The sequence below is a fragment of the Triturus cristatus genome, chromosome 10, assembly GCF_964204655.1.
Source record: "Triturus cristatus chromosome 10, aTriCri1.1, whole genome shotgun sequence".
NCBI lineage: Eukaryota > Metazoa > Chordata > Amphibia > Caudata > Salamandridae > Triturus > Triturus cristatus.
The window spans coordinates 393,425,165-393,448,013 of NC_140593.1; the positions used below are offsets into that span (position 1 = coordinate 393,425,165).

A 22,849-nucleotide genomic window follows, 5' to 3' on the forward strand; every position below is an offset into this window, starting at 1 on the left:
AAGGTTAAACATATCACTTCTCCTGTAAGAAGAGCACACTACTAAGTTGTCTGAAAGTAGACAAAGGCAGGTCGGCAATATAGCTGAACTGCATTATGCTCTGCACTCATTTGCTACGCCTGTACATGGTTTCCATAAAACTCTCCAATCAGGTTAAGGCACACAGAAATAATCTAAGCTCATTATTCTCTCAGGACCATTCACAATAAGGCTTCTCTAAAAGTCTTTTAACCATACAGTTATCTGCAACATAAGAAAATGCATCCGACTAGCCTATACTATGCAGGTGCAATGTAACAGCTTGTAAATACATTCCATAGTGATCACGTAAAAGAAAACATTTCCCTTGAGAAAGAAAACAAGGACACATCACATTTGTAAATGAGGAAACAGGATCTCCTAAAATAAAGAAATACGCGTGCGTGCCATGAAGATGGATGTAACCAACCGTTGGCTATTTTAAAAACATGCCTACATTAGCCATGGTCAATTTGCAGTCGCATGACTCGGAGGTGGGGGGGGGGGGGGAAGGGAGGAGGAGGAGGAGGAGGAGGAGGAGGAGGAGGAGGAGGGAGGGAGGGAGGGAGGGAGGGAGGGAGGGAGGGAGTGTGGGAGGAGGAGGAGGAACAAATAAAAATAATTAAACTTGCCTGCGGTCCCGCGTTGCGTCTCCTCTCTCTGCGCCTTACAGGAAGCAGGCAGCCTCCCTCTCTTCCCCTAAGCCAATCACAACGCTACAATGGCAGCGTTGTGATTGTCTAGGACGCCGACCCCACAGGTGTCTATGGAGAGGCCATTTTCTCTATGTAGGCTGCATGCAGCCTACATAGAGAAAATGCAGTGTGCGCATGACTGGTTTGGTCGGCCCTGGGACCGACCAAACAGTGCACACAACAGTGGGCAAGCCACTCCTCCCCTGCATGGAGAGGAACGCCAAACTGCCCACCCCCAAACCGTGCCTTCTGCTTTCTCGCAGTGCGAGAAGCAGAAACATAAAATGGTATTCATAATACAATTTTTTGTTTCTGCTTCTCGCACAGCAAGAAAGCAGTGGAGCGACACTCCTCTGCCCACGTAGAGGAGCCGCCCCTGTCAATCTTTCCTGTGGTAATTCTGGGAGCCAACAACCATCACACTCAAAACTGTAGCGAGGGGTGGGCGTGCGCCAGGTAATGAACGCCAGAGAATCGGTATAATGTTTCAAAAGTCTTTATTGTAAATCGATTAATTCACACGATATAGGAGCATTACATTCAGCCAACGTGTTTCGTTCTCACACGGAGAACTTAATCAGGGCTTAAATAAGGCAAGTATCCTGACGGTAATGAAGAAATATTACACAAAGGTGCGCTCCAGATAAGTGAACTGGGCGCAGAGCAGGAAATTCACAGGACCAGGTCCGGCCTATGATCAAGGATCTTGGATAAAGCGAGGTAAAACGAAGATAATATAGAGAATGTCCCCTCGCTACAGTTAGGTTCTGGAACACAGAGGCATCAGTTGACGGCTGGTGCCGGGGGCCTGTTGCGCAGGACCTTTACTAAATATGAAACTGGCGCGAGGTGCAGAAATAACAGTCTGTCATTTAAGTTTCTCTCTTATTGTACAACCATCACACTCACTTTGCTTTTCAATTCTCTTCTTATACAACAGTTGTCAGTTCTTTCGGCTTGCCTCTAGATTCCTCTACATCTTTCAAATCAACATACATTTTACTCTATAGGTGTTCAAGCTCCACATCTGTGCACTTTCTTTTTCTCCCCTTAGATTCAGACAGACTCCTTTCTCCTTTGCATCTCGACCTACCACTTGCAGTAATTATTTTAACTCCCCTTATAAACTGAAATAGGCATATCACATAAATTATGATGATTAGCATCAGGGTTAGTATCTTAATTAGTATTCCATTACCACTACCACTAAACCACTCATCAATTTCAGAAAATCCTTCCATGTTGCTTTCCAGGCACCTGTCTTCTTTAACTCCGTTACCTCACTAGAAATCTGACATTTTAGTTACAAATGTGCTAAAACGTTCACTCCAACCTTCCATCTAAGGCCTATGAACCTGTTATTTTTGTCTCATGAAACATAACTTTCCCTTCTTTTGAAAATTAAAATTTAGTTTTGGTTATTTACCTTACTCGTTCATCATTTCTTCTTCCTTTTTCCAACCCACCTTTACGACTTTCTCTAACCTCCTCTCTATCACAGTACTCGTTTAGTCCAATTCCTATATAAAGTCCTTCTCAGCTCAACTCAGTTTACATATACCCCTAGCATCAAGCAAATTAGTTGTTTTTATTTTGTGTGATAAACCGTAAATAATGACCCCTTCTCTCTACGGACTTGGCTCCAGCATGTGGATTAAACATTTTACATTTAGACATATTATCTAAAAGCAAATCAAAGTCAGATGAATAATATTTAAAGTGACCTCCTTGATATAATAAACTCGTGGTTAAGCTGCACGTAAGTGCATAGATCAGCAGTAAGTGGTGTTACATTATACCAGCTGTGGTATAAATGGGTAAATATGTGCATATGTTCCAATCTTTAGTACCCATCACTTTAGAATACTCTTGTAGCAACCTAAAAATTAAATGTACTGAGAAATTTCCCTCTGAGCCATCTTTATGCAAAATCTTTATATTAAATCTATGTTGTTACTCTCAATAGATTGTCAGGTTTAGTTTCTGTTGAAGCATGCTAGACAGAGTTAAAACTCCCTAGTAAACCAATCATTAGTATGACTATGGCAGATGCTGATACTATTATTAACACTTTACACCTTTTTGGTGTACTGAACACCCTAGTTTCTCCCAGGTCAGGTAAAAAAGAAAAAGGAAAAAAAGTCAGAAGTCCACTTGTTGCTTATAGTGTACAAATCAGAAAAATATTCAATTTCTTTTTAATTTAAATAGGTTAGTTCAATTGACTTCAGAACTAGAACCCTCCCACCCACAGCTGGACACTCTAAAAGGAATATATGATGTTAAAATGCATAGTAATGGTAAGTCGTAGTAGTGGCCACGAAGTAATAGTAGATTACCCTCTAAAAGGGACAAAAATCCAACTCTGTCACTGGAACCTATGGACCTAGTGTCTTCAGTGAATACTCTGAATACAAAACTTGAAACATCAGGGTAGGACATTTGTCACTTGAATTCAGTCAATCAAAAATATCAATCAATCTTTGTTGTGGTAGCACTGTTCATGAGGGTTTTTCAAAAACACTCTGATAATTGTCAGTCTCATGTGTTCTCAGACCAGGCCTGCTTTAGGCAAAGTAAGTCCACTCATGGGCCAAACACCTTTGACTAGGCACTCTGTTATCATTTTGTTCGATTGACTCTGCTTCTTCTCTGATAGTTGCTGGGATGCATTTCTCTGACACACCACCACTCTACCGGCCAAAGTACTTACACATTTTTCCAGCTCAGGGTGCACACTTTCAGTTTCAGGTGCTTGGTGCACTGTGGTTACTTTTGGCTCATTCACCACAGGCTGTGCCCATGTATCGACTTCACTTTGATACTCTTGTGTGTAGTCTTCTCCTCCCTCTGAACATCTGTTCTGTGCTTGAGTTTGACTCTGCAAAACAATGGTTGGTGTTACGACTTCTTCACCAGCTTCTCTCACTCTTGGTGTGGGAGGCATGAATCCAGTTCAGCAGATTCCCACACTTCACAGCGGTGTTCGTCACAAGGATGACCTGGAAAGGGCCTTAAAAGCGTGGTTCCAGGCAGGTCTTTCTGACGTGTTTCTTTACCAGGATCCAGTCTCCTGGGATAAGGTCGTGACACTGTTCTTGCCTTGGAAGTGGGGTTGTCTGGTCAACCTGGTGAGAGAAAAAAAGGACCACATCAGTCAATCCCATGCAGTAGTCAAGAATCTTATCCTTTATATTCAGAAGCACAGCTGCTGGCATGACAGGAAGTCTAATTTCTCTCTCCATCAGAGTTTAGTGGAGGGAGAGTTCAGTCCTCTGATCAGCAGTGCTTCGGAGGCTCATCAGAACCAGAGGAAGGGTGTTCGGAGAAGCAGACGCGCACATCTTGATTAGTTGAAATTTTAGCATCCCATTGACTTGTTCCACCCCTCCGTATGCCTCTGGAGATTGTACCAGCATCTTGCCCTATGTGGATGAGACTGTGAATATATCTTGCCATAGTAGACCACATATCATCTGGCAAAACAGTTTTTTCACCTCAATCAGTTCAGCCATCTGTGTGGAGGTTACATTGCACAAATGGGAGGCTTCCACAAAACCTTCTAAGGTGCACGCAGCATAAGTTGTTTTCAGAATTCCGCGCTCATCTCTTAGGTAAGAGCCACACACAAACAAGGTAAAATCAGGCTCTTCCAAGGGGACATCTTGAATGTCACGTCTTGTCCAGGTACATGATTCTGTAACATCTAGACAGTCATGGTCGACCCCATCAGTATCTGTCTTATTTTCTGGAAATAGCAAAATAGTAGCAGGGTTCAGTACATTGCAGCGCTCTAAAGAAATTGTCTCTGCAGCTAAAATCAGTTGTTCAAATTTAGCCCACTGTTTCTCATGTGCAGCATCCGAGTACAGCAACATTTCAACTGAATTTACCAGTAAAATAAGCGAGTCGCCGGTAACACTGCCCTCTCACTGCTGGATATTGACACTTACTGGGGCCACAGCTTTTAAGCATCCAGGAAACACTGCGGCTGCTGGATCAAGTGTGGCAGAGAAATAAGCCACTGGCTGTTTTGTTTCACTATGAGTCTGTGTCAACACAAAGCACACCGGTCATGCTTGTTACAGGAGAGAATCTTTGTTGTAATCAGGCATTCCTAGTGCTTGTGCATGACGATGTTTCTCTCCAAGCTCTAAGAAGGCACTTGTTTTCCCAGGGAAGTGGATCAGTCTCATCGTTTTGTTTAAGTCTCTGTAGAGGTTCTGCCTCTAGGGAAAAGTTGGGAATTCTGACTACAGTAGCCCTCTAAAGAAAAAAATATATAAATAATAAATTTACACTTACCTGCTCCGACGGCCACCACCTTCCTCCCGATCCTCGCCTCCCGGACATCTAGGAACTGCTTCACACTGCGCAGGTACTCAGCTCCCAATCCCGGCACTGCTCACATGCTGGGAATGCTATTCCCAGCATGTGAGCAGTGCTGGGATTTGTCTGAGCACTTCAGTTTGGCGCTCAGACGTGGACTGGGAGACTGTGTTGGTTTCTCTACCCAGATGTACAACACAGCTAGGTGGAGAAAGGCCAAGTGCACATGACAGTTTGGTCAGCCTCAGAGGGCCGACCAAACGGCCTTGCCCACTTGCCAGTGCCCATCACTCCCTCCTCCCTGGTGCTGCAGCATCAGGATGAATGGCCCGCCCCTCCCTCGAGCCGAACCTGTAGCACAACAAATACAATTATACAAAAAAAAATTAATTATCATTTGATGTTTGTTGGCGGCCTCTACTGGCTTTCAGCAGGGGGGCAACGCTCCTCCGCTATAACTGAGAAGCCACAAATTTCCTTCTAAATCCTTAAGTTGCTCACATCGGCTTATCACCCAGTAGACACAGCAGTAAATCTGGCTAGTGCAGCTGGGGGTAATGCAAAATAAAGCGATCCTCCTTATAAATCAGTATTCATTTAAAGGAGATTGTGTCTCGTTTCCTACCTGCCAATGCTTAGCACTTTCTTTCACTTTGGCTAGCAAACTCAACCCAAATCTCCAAATGATCAGAGCAACTGCGATGATCTTGGGGAGAGTGCGTCGGATGGAGTACCTATACAGTAGTTCCATAATTGCCTCGGTCCAGCCTGGCCATTTCCAGATGGTAGGCAGGTTGATGCCACCCCCCACCCCTCAGCCAGTCATTCATCACCAGGATCTGCACAGCCCAACCGTAAAGGCGGATGTCTGCCAGCCCATACCTCCATCATACAGGGACTATACACATTTGTCGAAGGCCAAGCGGGGAGGCCAGTGCTGCGAGAGGAAGGCACAGATCTTCTTTGATAAATCTTCGAACGACGACTCAGAGATGAACAGGCGAACGTCCTGGAGCATATGCAGCTGCTGTGGCAGTACAATCATTTTAAAGAGGGTTACTCTGCCCAGGACGATGAGTGGCAGTTAGGCCCATCTGGTAAGGTCGACTGTAGCCTTGAGCATCAAAGGTCTCAAGTTCAAAAGCCAGGTTATATGAGGTTCTAGAGCAATATGAATTCCAAATTACTAGAAGCTTAGTCAACGGACCGGCAATATCGATTGCCAGTCTGTTGCTTCTCTGTCGCCTTTAAGGGTTTTGGCCCAATTGATTAAGTCCAGAGGCATCCCCTGATAAGGTTAACATCTGGGTCAATTGATGTCCCGTGAAGGAGGGCCATGATGTATGCAAGAGGATATCCTCTGTGTACAGGGTAATTGGGTCCTCAGTTGCTACCCTCCCAGTCAAATCCCCAAACCTGTTCATCACAGCACACCCACACCAAAGGGCTCTATTGCAAGGGCAAAGAGAAGGGGGGGACATGGGGCAACAATGTCTCGTGCCTCTGCCAATCGGTAAGGGAGGAGAGTGTGTACCATTAACTTAAATTTATGTTCTGGGGTAGGTATTTACAAGATGAACATATTTTCAGAATTTCGGCCCAAGTCCTTTTCCTTTTAATACATGATTGAGAAACGATTAGTCCACGAATGCCTTCTTGAAATCTGTTCGCATAAGAGAACTAGGTTCTGTCAACACCTCTGGGAGGGCTATGGCCATATGACTCTGCGAATACAGTGCATGTACTACTGTGAGAGATAAAGCCACTTTGGTCTGATGGCCCAAATGTGGCAGGAGGTGAAGTAGACCATTTTCTAGGACTTTTGCATAGATTTTGAATTCCACGATGATGAAGCCATGGCTGCAGGCTGGCCCAGTTTTTGAAGCACCACAGTGGTAGCCAGGACCGTTTCAAATAGGAATCGGGTGTTTTTTTTCCGGGGGCCCGCACGTGGGTAGGACTATTCAGTGCTTATGACTATTGATGAGTATCCCCTGGAAGAGAATAAGTAGTGTTTTGAAGTGATGGTAGTACTCCAGCAGCTAGCCATCAGAGCTGCTAGATTTAAGTTAATACCTTTACGGGCCTCCCCAATCCGTTCGTTAGTGATGCCTTCCCGGTCATTTGGGTGCAGTCATTTCAGGGGAAGGTCCGGCACAAGTAGGTCAGAGGCTGCGTATAAAAATCGGTAATAATCTGCAAATGTCCCTGCAGTGTCTGTTGCATGCCACACTCCACATTGAGGCGTGGGACAAATTGTTAGGTCATGTCTCGGGTGGCTAACCAGTATAGCAATTTTTTCAATTTATCCCCTGTGAGGGGTGGCCGAATCTCAAACCCTGACACCTACCTAGTGTCGCCCTCTCCGAGAAGCAAGCAGTACAATGGTGTGATGGAGAAGGGAAAGGTAACCAAAGGGTTAAACCGTTCCCCTGAACTCTCCTGTGCAGGCCAACGACAAGCCAGCCCAACAAGAGCCAATCAGCGGTCCCAGACGACCCAGAAAAGGAGGGCCCACAGGAAGAACAGGCGCGTCCGAACAGCGTCCATAGAGGAAGTTGAGAGAACCTGGAAGACACCATGTCAAGTATCCGAGAAGGAACCCCGATGACGGAAGCGGAGGAAGACTGGAGGCTTCAACAGCCCCCAGAGTGGAGACGGTGATAACGAGTGCGACACTCCCGAAGACTGGAGCAAAGAATGGTGGACGCCCACATGAGAATCCTGTGAGCCGCCACAACTCTAGACAGTTGCGGCTTCGGCGGTGAGTGACCAGGGAGGGGGAGAGGGGAGCGGGACTCTGGTTGAAGGCGGGGAAGAAGGGGGAGGGTAGAAAGGAAACACCCAGAAGGCACGATCATCGCTCCTCTGCGCAACACCAATACTTTTTCTGCATTTCTGCTGGGAAACCATCTTTTCCTCACCTCCGTGGCACCCTACTATCTCATCAATTTCATCTTCCTCTCCTTCTATATCTTGCATGTTGCACCGACCTGAAATTATTGTAGGATCAGCAAAGAAACCAAACAAGAATGGGTAACCTATGCCAGACTAATAGGATTGCCAGCCTGGACCTACCATATAGTGTATGATCCATATATGAGTGATTTTTGTTGTTGTTTGTTTTTTGTTTTGTTGGATATCTCATCTCATTCACACTAAAAGACAGTTCTGTTTCACTTCCTTTTCTGGTGTGCTGGAGGTCTCTCACAACAAACTGAAAAGAAGTCAAAATACTTACCACCTTTAGCTCCATTCTATTGAGCCACCTAGGGACACGTCCTTCACCTGCAGGCCACCCTGTGAGAATGAAGAAGAAGAATAAATAAATCTTTTCAGCAAGAAGGAAAGGAACACAGTTCAAAGACAATTCAAACTTGTCATACTATTATACTGTTAATAAGCACTGTTCAATAAACCAGGCAAAATTGAGAACCTCATCAGGCCTCCTAGATTCTGTTTCCCCCCCCCCAACCCTCTGACATCCCCCCCCATTTGTGCACTCTTATCAAGGCTCTCCAGCATCGGCGAACCTGTTAGAGTTCTCGCAAGGACACCCTAGTGACATCCAGCTTGTGCCACACTGATTCTATCTGATGTTTGAGGTAGTCCTGTTCCAGGGACAAAACCTTGTTTTCAAAGTCAGTTATTTGGCGGTACTTCTCATGTTCTTTAACTTTCAATTAGGACCTGGAGATGCTTCGAAGAACAGCCTTCCCAGCTGTCCACAGAGTGTCTGTGGAGGCCACAGTGCCCTTTTTGAGGTCAAGGAAGGTTTTACCTCCTCAGGCAAACGCTGTGTGATCTGCTAGGCACCAGGTGTCAAGTCGCCAGATAGGGTGGATGTGCTTCTCTGGTGAGCCAAGTTGCATGTCACAGGAGAATGATTAGATATGCCACGGGGTAGTATGTGGGATCCAGAAGTAAAAGTAAGGTAATTGGTGGCAGAGAGAAGAAGGAAATCTATATAAGATTATGTTTTGTGGGCAGCTGACATGTTGGTATAGGTGAGTGTTTGGGTGCCATTTTCGACATGCATCACATAAGCCCAGGAATTCTGCTCATTGAGACAGCCCACTCCGGACTCCTGCCTCCTCCCCCACCGTGGTCCCGGCCAAGTACAAGTAAGGCATCATAATGTCATTAAAGTCACCAACAGTAATGGTAACCCAAATAGGCAAACGCAATATTTTTATTTCAGAGACTCAAAGGTGGATGTGGAGAGTAGAGGGGGACAGAAGTGCTGTGTAGGTTGTATTAGAGGGCCTTAAGGGAGCCTTCCACCACCACGTGTCTCCCAAGGAAATGTTCTCATACAGTGATGTGACCACAAGGGGAAAGGTCTTGTGAAGGAAAAATGCCACCCCTCTACAGTCTGTTATATCTGGCGTGGTACACCCTGTGTGTAGCCGTAATGGGCAAGGAACTGACACTTGATACCCAATAAGTGGGTCTCTTGTACGAGTAAAGCAGCCGGCGATCGTCCTGCAAGTCTGATCAGGTTTGGGTTGATGAGCCCTGACATTTCTGCCGCTTTGCTCGTTTACGTCCTCTTGGGTAGCATCCCGGTTTGTTGTCATGCAGCTGCATATTTGCCGCCCATTGGGGGGTTGATTACACCGGAGAGACCTCTGTTGGTTTGCCCAGGTCTATGCAGTCTCAGGAGTTTAAACAAGCATTGGCATAGCCAATAGGTCTCGCCTTTGGGACCTTATAAGTGTTTAGCCATGCAACAGTTGCATAACTAAATACTTATAAGGTCCCAAAAGCAAGACCTATTGGCTATGCCAAGCGGCCGTGCTAACGCGAAAGTGATCGCGATCAAACATCAAAGCGGCCGTGAAAGTGAAAGTAATCGCGGTAAAGCGTGGCCCGCGCACATGCACCGTAGCTCTAGGCTGGCCTGGTAGCACTTTTTGGAGCCCTCTCAATAAGTCTCGCCAGACCAGCGCATGCACTGGGTGAGGCGAGACCTAAAAATGAGGGATTTAGAGTCATAGAGCATTTTGAGTTTTTCCAGAAACATAAACATGTATTGGACTTCCTTGGCGCTAAGCTATTGTTTAACCTTTTCGTAAGACCTCTGCTGCTGTTGCACCAGACGCAAAAAGTTCAGTAAGATAATGAGCAGGCTTTCTAGGAAGTGGAGATCCCCCACTTTGTGATTCTCTGATAATCGTGTCTGTCTCTGTAGTTCATTAGTTTCATGATCAAGGGGTGTGAAGGGGCCCCTGAAAAGTTTTGTTTTGCGCCAGGGATCTATTGCTCGTTCTATAATGAAGCAAAGGGAGAGCTGGGACTTGGGTATCCAGGTAGCAATCCAGTTTTCCAAACATTTTTCCGACATTGGACCCTCCATTCTCTCTGGAAATCCAACAAATTGAGAATCCATCATCTTGCCCTGTTTTCTGCATCTTCTGGGCATTCCTCCAGGATTTTAGAAGTACTGGAGAGGCGGGGACCAACTATTTGAGTTCTCGCACTGCATCTTCCACTTTCAAAACCCACCATCCTCCTCGGAAACTCTGTTCGCCACTCCACATAGATTCTGACGCAGAAAGGCCACCTTCTTGCCAATTTCTATTTCTAGGACCTCGAGGGAAGCCTGAATGGCTTGGAGGCTCGCATCCACATTGCCGGGGGCTGAGGAGGCTGGCCACCACCGTCCACAAACCTCAAGGACCCTGATGCTGGGGCCGTTAATTTATTGATTTTGGCTTCGGTCTGGAAAGAAGAGAGCCTTTTCTAGCCAATGGTATTGAAGCAGTCAAGATTCCACACCAGCATTCCCGCCCCAGAAATGCATCAACCGATCTGACAAGACCAGTTTTCCCAAATCATAAATTAGAAACTCCAAGGGGAGATAGGGGAGAAAGGCGTCACACCATCGCAATTTGTCCGGCCTTGGATGGTGTACCAGGAGAGTTTCCAAGCCCTGGCTTAAATCACACACATCTCACATATGGAAAGCATTAGCAGCCAGGGTTACTTTCAATGGGACAACAAGTGCAGGACGCATTTCACGTCCTCAGTAGAGGGCTACCCAGTATAATGCAGTGGGGTTGCCGGAGTATGCTAGGAGGCACCACACTTCCAGGCCCTGATTAGTGTCTGGAACCAACCTGCCCCCAACTAGGAGCTGAGCCCACGGGTCAAAAATCGGTTCCCACAGCAGGTTGCCCACAGTCCGCCCTTAGGAAATCCTCTGCAGCTCGCAGTGGAGAGCGCTGTCTTTCCTGAAGGGCTTCAGTAGGAGAGAAGCCACCTCAGCCCTGCCTTAGTGCCCTCATCCAGCTATTTGGTTGTCCGGTCTCCCACCTCAATGTCTGATATACCAGGGACCTGATTAACCAGCGCCTCCTCTGTGGCAGGGCTCACCCGAGCGGGAGAGTCTTTCCAGGCTGAAGGGAGTGGGTGGGGCCTCTGCAAGAGGACCAGTTGTCCGTGGCTGCGCTCCTGATGTCGGTGCTGTAGGCTGCAAACACTTAGGCAGGCAGAACGGACCCTGCCACTCCAAAAGCCTGTACTAGGCAGATGTACCTTATCAGCAACGAGGACAAAGCTATACCTCTCTGAAGAGCTCTAATTAGAGCGAAACACTGTGTCTGGGAATCAGTGGTATTTGCTTGGGGAATTGTTTTTTAATATCGTTTTACCATTTTAAAAGCGTCATTTGTATTTTGCACCGGAGCTGTGTTCAATGCTCCTTAGGCCATTTAGGCAGGGTAGGTCACAGCTTCAGCTGCTGTAGACACACCCCCCCTCACGTGACTCGCTCTCGGCAACATTAGCAGCCGAGACGCGAGCGACAAGCGGACTTCCTTCTGACACTGTCCTTGGGAATCAGTGGTATTTGCTTGGGGAATTGTTTTTTAATATCGTTTTACCATTTTAAAAGCGTCATTTGTATTTTGCACCGGAGCTGTGTTCAATGCTCCTTAGGCCATTTAGGCAGGGTAGGTCACAGCTTCAGCTGCTGTTGACACACCCCCCCCTCACGTGACTCGCTCTCGGCAACATTAGCAGCCGATGACGCATACGCGAAGCGGACGTGTGCAGCGGGCGCGCCAAAGGCGAGCCCGTCTGCGCCAGTCCGCGCCAGCTCCGGGCCCAGGGCCACTTCCCCTAGCTGTGCAGACCTAGCTCACCAGAGTACTAGGATACGATATTCCTTCTCCCAGCTGATGGAGTTTAGGTCAGGTGTTTCTGGTGATCGGTGTCTGTTTGCCTCTTGCCCTCCCTTTATTATCTGCACCGGCCACATGTCCAGGCTGCAAATTTACTCTTCCCTTCCCCCTCCCTGTAAAGCACACTCCTAGTTCAGGACCCATTCACAATATTCGTGTAGCACTTATCAACGCTCGCTCTCTTCCAAGTCACTGCTGGGAAATAAGGGAATTTATTGCATCTCAGGAACTTGATATCCTGTTTATTACAGAATCGTGGGGAGATGCTTCCTCAGGCCCGGATTTCTGCTCAGCCACTCCGGAGGGATATTGCGTGGTGAGACATGATAGAATTACAGGGAGAGGAGGTGGCTTAGCCATAATCTATAAAGCCAACCTTATAGTCAAAATCGACCCTTTAAGTCGACAAGATTGTGAAGCTCTCTTCTTCTCCATCTCATTTAATCACAATCAGGCCTTTAAAGGGATTTTGTTATATCGTCCCCCTGGCCCACACTCTCGCTTCCTTCAGTCCCTCGATGAATTCTTAGAACTTTCTATAAGCCATCCGGATTTCACTATTTTGGGAGATTTTAATTTTCACCTAGAGGATTTAGAGGACAAATACACCGCCCAACTAATAGCTGACCTACACGTGGCCGGTCTATCACAACTGGTCAATGTTTCTACACATCATGCTGGACATACGCTGGACAGGCTGTTTACGAACAACCCTAAGCTTTCCCTCTCTTCAGTTAGTCCTGTGGTATGGTCGGACCATTCCGCAGTAATTTTCACCATTCAAGCTGAAAAACCGTACTCTTTTTAAATTCTTGCCCCGCATTTCTATCAGCTCTAGATCCTGGAAAAGCCTAGATCATTCACTTCTCTCCCAGACTCTAGCAGATTCCCGTTATGAGATCTCCCCCAATCTTAGCGTAACGTCCAGCAGATATCAGGAATGGATTTCAGACGCAGTAAACCGTGTAGTTCCGTTGAAAACTTTTATTTCTAACAGGTTATCACCATCTGCTCCATGGTTCACAGATGATCTTCGTTTACAGCGTCAATACTGTAGGAACCTGGAAAGGCGGTGGCGAAAGTACTATAACCCTGTTGATAGGCAGACTTATAAAGATGCCCTAGCACTATATAAGAAATCCATTGTAAAATGTAAAAGTATTTTCTTTCTGGCCCAGATTGAATCAGCTAAAAATTCAGCTAAAAAGCTGTTTCAGGTAGTCTACACCCTGTCTAACCCCCCGACAGGCCTTCCGACGGAACCGTCCCAAGTCCTGTGCAATGCGCTGGCCAGTTTCTTTTTCACTAAGGTCTCCAGGATCTATTCGTCATTCTCCCTCCCTACACGTCCTGCTGCTCCTGACCTTCCTTCTCATATGCCTAAGTTTACCAATTTTCTTCCTGTTTCAATAGAATATATCAGCAGGTTGGTTACTTCCATCAAGTCCGGTTCCCCTTTCGACCCATGTCCCCCCGCGATAATGAATACTATCACTGAGGTACGAGCACCTTCCTTAACGGATCTTTGCAACTCCATTTTTCGATCTGGCTTCTATCCGGGAATTTGGAAAAAGGCAGCTATTAAGCCATTACTGAAAAAACCATCTCTAGATCCTACTGAATCAGCCAGCTATAGGCCTATTGCTTGCCTACCTTTTACGCCAAAATATTCGAGTCAGTCATGAACCTGCAATTATCCGAGTTTATCGACCGTCACAACCTTTTGGATGATACACAGTTCGGATTTAGGAAATATCATGGCACAGAAACGGCTTTGATAAAAGCTTCTGATGAGATCAGGACCATCATGGATCAGGGGGGGGCGGCGGTCCTAGTGCTCCTTGATCTGTCCGCCGCCTTCGACACGGTCGACCATTCCATCTTGATCGACGGTGTCGCATCCATGGGGATTACTCATCAGGCAAAGGATCTCATCACTTCATTTCTGGCCAACCGAACTCAAGTGGTGAAGTTGGGTAATTTTTACTCACCAACTTTTACTCTCCCTTGCGGGGTTCCTCAGGGATCCTCGCTGAGCCCCACATTATTTCATATATATGTGGCGGACTTAGCAAGGGTCATAAAAGCTCACAGGCTGCAGTTAACCACCTATGCCGACGACACCCAACTGGTGCTGTCTATTCAAAAAGATGGTCCCACAGTCGCCGCTCAATTCCAGAAAGGGATGATGGCCATTAGCTCGTGGATGGCGGATAACAGTTTGAAATTGAACTCGGATAAGACCGAGGTGCTGACCTTTGGTAGGCTCTCCCCTGAGTGGTCTGCGATTTGGTGGCCCAGTGATATGGGTCCCCCTCCCACTCCGGTAACCAAGGTCAGGAATCTTGGCATCATGTTTGATAATAAACTGTCTTTCAAGCATCATGTCAGTTCTGTGGCAGCATCTTCCTTTTATATGCTGAGAAAGATCAAGAAGTTGCTGCCATACCTCCCCTCTACCGCAAGAAAAACCTTGATTACCACCCTTGTTTTTTCAAAAATGGATTATAGTAATGGCCTCTTCCTTAATGCTCAGGAGCAGGTTCTAGCTAAGCTACAATCAGTACAAAATGCAGCAGCTAGATTAATGCTTGACGTTCCATATCTTCACCCTACATCTGTGGCCATTCACCAGCTGCACTGGTTGAGAGTAAAGAGTCGGATAAAATTCAAGGCTTTATGCATTGCCTATAAAGCCATTCATGACTCAGGACCTAAGTTCCTGAAGGATGCTTTCCGGATCTATGTTCCAAACAGAACTTTAAGATCAGCCGCCATACATCTGCTCCCGGTGCCACGCACCAGAACCTCAACATGGGGAGACAGACGTTTTTTGGTAGCAACGCCTAGGTTGTGGAATTCCCTCCCATTTGCTATAAAAACTGCCCCCACTCTTATTATGTTTCATAAACTTTTGAAGACTTGGCTATTTAACCAGTGATCCTTCAGATACATTTGTCAGTAGGAAGCTCTGTATGCGCCGAGACACCCTAGGGTATTCGGGCGCAATAAAAATTGTAAAAACATAAACATAAACAAACAACATATAGAGATCTGGGCCAGTGGCTGGGAGTTCATCGCGGTGCGTCCACCATCTTGGCCTCCCCGACCATACTCATAGATTTGATGTGTTAACACAAAAGATAACACTATTGATGAGAAAATGATGTCCTTCATTGAAGCCAGCACCAAGATTGAAAGCAGAATAACCAAGTTGTAAAACTATTAAAAGATCACCAGATCAGCACTTAGCACCAAATGAAAATTCTTGCACAAAAATGCAAAGACTTGGAAAATAGGTCAACGTTTGAATTCAAGAATTGTAGGCATTCCTAAATGGGACGTAGAGGGATGTAAATTCCAATATGATTCATTGCATCACAGACCTCTTCTGCCATTAGATCCTCAACGAGGACCAAGTAAATTCTTTCTAGGAATAACGCCTTTCCATAGCCAGAGCACACTGAGTAGCAATTTGCACACCTCTGACTGGTAACAACCCACACACCAGGATATGTTTTTTAAAGATTTCAATAACAAATAAAAGCGTCTAGAGGGTTTCTTTTCCCAGACCTATTCTTGGAAATGCTTTAAATTCAGAATTAGGTTCCCTAGTGGCCAGCCATTGCTCAAAATTAATTGGCAAGGATCCTTTCAGATTTTTATGGATGTTTTTCAACCTGAGCTTTTCTATCCAGACACAATTAATAATGCTTACATATTGACAAGTCTTGGTAACATTTATTTATGCTATTTTGAAAATGGTTTAACTAATGCTAATTTATTCTTGACTGAGGGACATGCAGCTGTAGGTCCACTGTATTATCAGGATGTATACCAATACATCTAAAAGGGGCAGTGGGGGCCCTACTCTCTAGCCAAGTAAGTAATGGAGGATCAGGGGTGGAAGGGTATGGGGTTAGGATGGGAAAGTGGAACAGTAGGGACACAGTAGCCAATGGCTGTGACATGGGGTTGGATGAGGGGAGGTGGAATGGGAGTGTGACACACTGGAGGGTTATCAAACAAAATTAGCAACAGATATCATAAAACCGGTAACAAATACTTCACTGAGATTACACTTACTTGCTTTGCTAAGTTGGAGTGTCAATGGCATTAGGAAGGCCATTAAAAGGGCTTTGCTCATAAAACCTTATATACTATATCTTCCATTACCCTATCAAGAGATTTCTCTCATGGAAAGAGTCTCAAAGGTAAATACAGAAAATGATCCACTGTACCCAGGAAGCGATGAGCTGCTCAACTTCCACTGGCGTAAGTGAGGTCTCTATCATTATTTTAAATATTATCTATAATTTGACCTCATTAAGCTGATGAGGACGGTTGTTGAGAGATGGCACAAATAGCATCCATGGGGAGAAAAACTGCATTAGTCTTCTCTTGTTAGAAGCCCATAACTTTGATAATACTAAAATCTTCATAAACCACTATATGGCATTATTGTTTTTCTTGGGCTCAGTTATCATTAGCAGAGATTTTAACTGCATCCTCCATACTCTCCTAGATACATGGGCAGTATGAAAAACTCTTGATCTAGTTTTAACACGCTTAAGAACATTCTAGGGCTCATCGACACCTGTTGACTTAGTCATCCATTAAAAAGCAAATCTACATTCTAAACAAAAGGCAAAGAAAATATTTGTAAATCAACCTTTTTTTTTTGTTAGCATGGCTATTTATGATGAGAGCACAGCTATGTATTCTGATAACCCAACAATTCTCCCAAACAGGAATGACAACAAATTAAATCTGCCAAATAAATAACTGGAATTTTCCATGTTGTCTTTTAGGAACTTAAGGCCTGATTTAGATCTTGGCAGATGGGTTACTCCGTCACAATGGTGATGAATATCCTGTCAGCCAAAATATAAATTCCAATATATCCTATAGGATTTATATTTCAGCAGACTGGATATCCGTCGCCGTTGTGACAGAGTTCCCTGTCCGCCAAGATCTAAATCTCGCAATTTGTATTTTTTTGGACTCGCAAATTGCGAGTCGCAAACACTGATATACATCAGTGTTTGAGACACTGTTAGCAATTCCCAAATGGGTCGCATAGAACCTGCCTCATTAATATTCATGAGGCTGGTCGCATTGGTGGCCTGCTGGGGTCAGCAGACCACCATGTCTGTGACTGCTTTTACAATAAAGCAGTTCTTTTATGCTTAAATGAAAACGGGATGCATTTAAAAAATAAACATGAAACTTTTCATTTTTTAAGAGCAGTCACTGGTCCCTGGGACCACTGCCTGCTCTGAAAAAAAAAAATCTTGGTCAATCACAATGGGGAAGGGGTCCCCTAGTGACCCCTTGTCGTTTGCGACTGGATTACCACCAATTTGAAATTGGTGGTAAATGTGATTGTTTTGCGACTGTGTTTGCAGACGCAAAACAATCTTACATCCCCTGCTATTAGGAAGGGATGCTCTTGGCACGCCCCTTTCTAATAGCGACTCACAAAAACTATTTTACCGACTCGCAAAATAGATTTGGCACACGCTACAACACTTTTTAAAGGTTGCAAATTGGCTGATTTCCCATTTGCGAACTCTAAAAATGGTAGTACATCTGGCCCTTAGTCTTTTAATAATTATTTTAGGAATAAAGTGGAATTAACCTAGGTACTGCTACACCTCAAAGTTGTTGGGATGCAATGACATAATACAGCTTACATACGAAGCATGACAGAATAATTTTTGACCCTGATTTTCAAGGCTGATCGGTTGGAAGAAGACAGATTAAGAGATGAATTAGAGAATTTAATATTCATACATATGCAACAAGTACTTAATAAAACTCCAGAATCCAATTCTACATCTATTGATATTAGCACTTTAGGGGAACATATCAAAGCTGTTCACTGTGCTAAACTTAACAAGATGGCCCTATCCCAAAATATAAAGTGTTTGAAACTGGAGAAAAAATGGGAAGTCTGCACTTATTTATGAGCAGTCAACCTGAAAGCTCTATACAGCAATAATAGATGAATCAGGAGAGATCACTCAGAATCTTAACAAATTCCTGCTTGTCTCTGAACAAATATTATTCAACTCCATGTCAAAATGGTAAAGAAGTTACTGTTCAAAAGACTCATAATTTTCTTGAAAGTATGAACCTTTGCATTGTTTACAAAAGTGATGAATTGTCTGCAAAATTTACTTTTAACAAGGTCATAGCCTTCATAATGCAATCCACATTCTGGTAATACAACTGGTCCAGACAATATACCATCAGAGGCCTATACATTATTCATAGAAGTATTAGCTCCTCTCCATTTATAAAATCTTAAAGAAATTTGATTAAATATACAAATTCCTGATTTTTGCTCTAGCTGTTTTTAATAAAAAGGATCTGACTGACTGCAGGTCCTACAGACCAATTTCTTTTCTGAATTCCAGCTCTAAAATAGTTACAGAAATCTTAGCCACAACTTGATGCAGTCACCACCTTTCTAACATCTGCCATGCAACACTGTTTTATACATAATACATATAAAAAATACCACCTTCAATATGAATCTTTCAGGAAAACCACTATTGCTAGACGCAGAAAAAACCTTGATCGGGTGTCTTGGGAGTTCTAAGCGAGGTGCTTTACACAATGAAGCTTACATCCTGCTTACATTAGATGTATTCAGACCTTATATCTTTCTCCAATTGTATTAATGGTAATATATATTATGCCATTCTTCAGCATGGCATCAGACAGAACTGTCCTTTCTATAATATATTATGTGCAGTTTAGCAGACTTCAGACTTTTTTCACCAATCAAACACCTTACTCCTCCAATCTCAGTTGCGGTGTCTTCTGAAGACTGCTGTTTTTCCATCCCTACTAAATCCTGCTATCAATATTATGAAGCAAACTCCTGCTCATGTCCGCTTACCTCAGGATGCAAACTCAACACCACTAACACACAGATTATTATGGCAGGAGGCTCTCTAGCTAATGATCCAAGGGAAACACTCTTGACCCATTATCTTGGTATTACTCGCACTGCAAATCTAGAGCAGTGTTTTGAATAAAACTACACCCTTTTTCACCAAACCAAGGCACAGTTTCAAAAATGGAAACACTTACCTATTTCATTAGTTAGCTGAATGAACCTGGTTAAAATGACCATATGGCCAAATTGTTTGTTTTTGTTGCACACTCTAACACTCTGTGTACCAACCACCTAGTTTAAAAAAAAAAAAAACTGAATGCCCTGATCTCATGTTTCACGTGGCAGAATAAGTCCCCTTGCAGAGCAATTACCTCGAATGAAGGCTCTTTTATTGGGCTAAATTGAGGAGACATCGAAGATTCCTATACTTAAGCGATTCTCAATCAGGTTGCTGGCCTAATGGTTAAAGTTGTGCCAACAGCAGAGACACAAAATGCAAATTTGGTGATCCAAATTATTTTGAGAAAATTAAAGACTCAAGTACACATGGGTACGATTTGGGATATAATATTATACTGCACATTCCTGAGTTTAATTCACTTAACTGCAATATGTTTTAATCCAGATTTTCATCCTGTTTTCTAGGATAAATCCTTTCAGAAGTTACACAAATTAGGAATTACTAAATTAACAGATTTGTTTCAGGGTCAAACACTGAAAACTTTTCACCACCTGCAAGACATAGTTGGCCTACAAGTAAATGGTGTTTTAAATACGTACATATTACACACTTTCACCTGCAAGAAGCAACACTGACTTTCCCACTACATCAACAAAGCTTATTACAGAAATTAAGCCAACAGCTTGCAGGTTACTTCGGACTCGTACATTATTCTCCTCAGCTTACATAATGATGATATAGTTATCTTTTTCTATGTCTGCTGAATGTCTGCTTATTGCTAAAATCTGGAAAAATTGCTTAACCCCAAATTGTTCGGAATGATGGAGAGATTTGAATTTAGTTTTTGATATGGAACATTTAACTGCTAAATGTAATTGCTGCTGGAACAAGCTGATTAACTACTTAAACCTTCAATAAGAGTCTTCTCCTGATATTTATTTTTTCTTTTCCATTCCTTTCCTTTACTATTGATAATATTTGAATGTAGTTGAAATACAAATGATACTGATTCCTAGGTTTTTGTGTGTGGTGCTCTGTACCCTGTTGCTTAATTTAAAAAAAAGTCTATTTCTGCTATAAGTGATTTAGTTTTTAGTTTAGATTAGAAAATGTGAGAGAGATGAAGGATTGGTAAGAGAAGTTGGTGAAAATCAAGGGATAGATCTTTTTGGAATCAGATAATTGGTACCTTGTTAATTGAGCTATAATGTCCAACTGACCTAGCTTCAATTTTTAAAACCTTTTCTAAGGTTGATATGATTTCAAAATGCTTTGTTTGTGCAGCTATTTTTAAAAGGAACGTTATTGAGGAAACAAACCACTACATAGATAGTAGACTTTCCATTTCGTAGTTTAAGCTTACTAGTGTGTTGTGTGTTATATGGAAATTTCATGTTACTAGCTTACTAAGTTTTGCATTTATTTAATCATCAACCCTTCTGTGCATCAGAGTACTGTACATACGTGTAAAAATGTATATAGCGTTAAAAAATACACTATACAGCTCAATGCTTATACCCCAAGTAAATATTGGTCTCTTATGTGACTAGGGCATAATGTAATGGTTTGTCAGCTGCACAGAATGGAAATATGCACGTTAGTGTCATCTATCCAATATATGCCACTGGGCCGCTAAGTATTGCATTACAGAGGAAATATAAACTGCCAACCTTGCGAAGTTTGAAACACTGTCTCCTACATCGGGGATCAGGGAAGAACACTTTAGCACTCATAGCTAAGAGAGATTGACTGAAGGGGGTAAATGAGAAGGAAGGACAGGTCATGTCTGAGGGATCATAGAAGGACTCCAGTAAATTTGTTTTGTGGCAAGAACCATACTGATACCTAGGATATATTGTTCATTTGACAGATAAAGATTGGTTTCACAAAGGATTGTTATTTGACATGGATGTCCCTTTCCAAGTTCCAGGCATGGATGACAATTGTGAACTTATTGTGTAAAGTATAGATTACTATGTACGCTTATAACATTTCTTAATAATCTGCAGAAAATCGACAGATGAATCCTGGGTGAGCACTGAAACGTACTGGGACCAGAGAAAAGAACCAGGTTTCGCCAAGCTGGACTGTCTCATCCTTTGGTGAATGACGTCAGTGCTACAGGGTACTTCTTACATGTGTGCCATAAAAGATACTAGGCAAACATGTTACTAATGAAGCACACAAGAAGACTATCATATTAAGAAGCTTTGGCATATTATCGTTGACCGTTCCAGCATGGTTATTTCAACAGTGCTAAATGCAGAAGAAAATGAGGACTCTCACTGAACACTGACCCAACAGGTCCTTCAGAAAAAGACAATACATGAAGAATGTGGCAAAACTGAATTCTTTTATGATGTTGGGATGCCTTGGAATAGTGAAATGTCTTGTGACAGAAAGTTGAATATATCATTTTGAGTTGTTTCTACTATAAAAAAAAGTGTACATATGAAACTGTTTAATCAAATCACAACTTATGTTTTTCTCCATGTGTGTTCGTTTGTAAATATATACATTAAGAATTGAACTTATTTCTGAAGCTTCAAAACATTTAATTCACAGGAATTCCATCATATTCTTACTTCTAAGGTGTGAATGTATTCCCATGCATTCCATATTTTTAACCTCATAGTGCAATATCTGTATTTCAAGTTAAAAGGACACGTAGATATACTTTTACTGATCTTTGATGGCTTGGAACATTCGGTCTCTCTCTGCATATTTGCTGCCTCTCAAAGGAGCCTTTGGGTCACTCTGAATTGTGTTAATTTAGTAGAGGTCGGGTAAATCGGGGAAAAGATGGAGATGGTTCCACAACAGCTGTATTCCATTCAAACTATAGGAGCACTATATTTCCCACACAACTTAAAATGATTTAACAATACTTCACTGAATTTATTATGCTTTCAATAGCAGATCGCCACGATATCTGTCTGGATGCTATAGGAATTTAACATGCCAATTGGCAATAGGGCTCCAGCCTTGGACCCAACCTAGATTCTCTTTCCAAATCAGTTTCTAATTATGTCTAACCTTGAGCCCTCTTTATAAACCTACACAATTGGTTTCCAAAATTTGTTTGAGCCAGTTTCTTTTTTGTGTGTAATTTTGCTGAAGGTTGTTTAAGGTAATGTCAAAGTATAGTAAAGGGGCAGGAATCTGGATTTGGGTCACAAGATACCTTTAAAAAAACCTGTATGGTGAGAAGAATGTTAAGATTACAATAAATTAAAATTCCACAGGTAACCCAAAGAAACTGTAGCAATCTCAACTTCCAACTAGGTAATCCACACCCATTCACTGCAATTCACTGAAACCATACATAGGCTCACAATGTGAGTTAGTCCGCTATTAATATTGCACAGGGACCTTAACTGGTGAATTTGCTAACCTATGGGCTAGTATACTGTGAGCATCTCTCTATACAACTCTTTTCAGTGACTGACTATATATACTTTGTTCTCTGTATTTGTTCCTCTAAAAAATCATCAATCTCTACTGCTAAATTTGCAGTACAAAGTTAAAC

The 22,849-nt window shown here is 43.3% G+C and overlaps 1 protein-coding gene across 3 annotated transcripts in view; it reads left to right on the plus strand.

Annotated features, from left to right (window-relative positions):
- OSBPL3 (oxysterol binding protein like 3) overlaps positions 1 to 22,397 on the plus strand; it is an 812,031-nt gene extending 789,634 nt beyond the window's left edge. For all 3 annotated transcript variants that reach the window (XM_085631654.1, XM_085631656.1, XM_085631655.1), the window contains one exon: positions 21,330 to 22,397. In XM_085631654.1, coding sequence (XP_085487780.1) covers positions 21,330 to 21,426 — 97 coding nt within the window. In that variant the 3' untranslated portion in view covers positions 21,427 to 22,397. The remainder of the gene's footprint in view (positions 1 to 21,329) is intronic.
- The last annotated feature ends 452 nt before the right edge of the window (positions 22,398 to 22,849 follow it).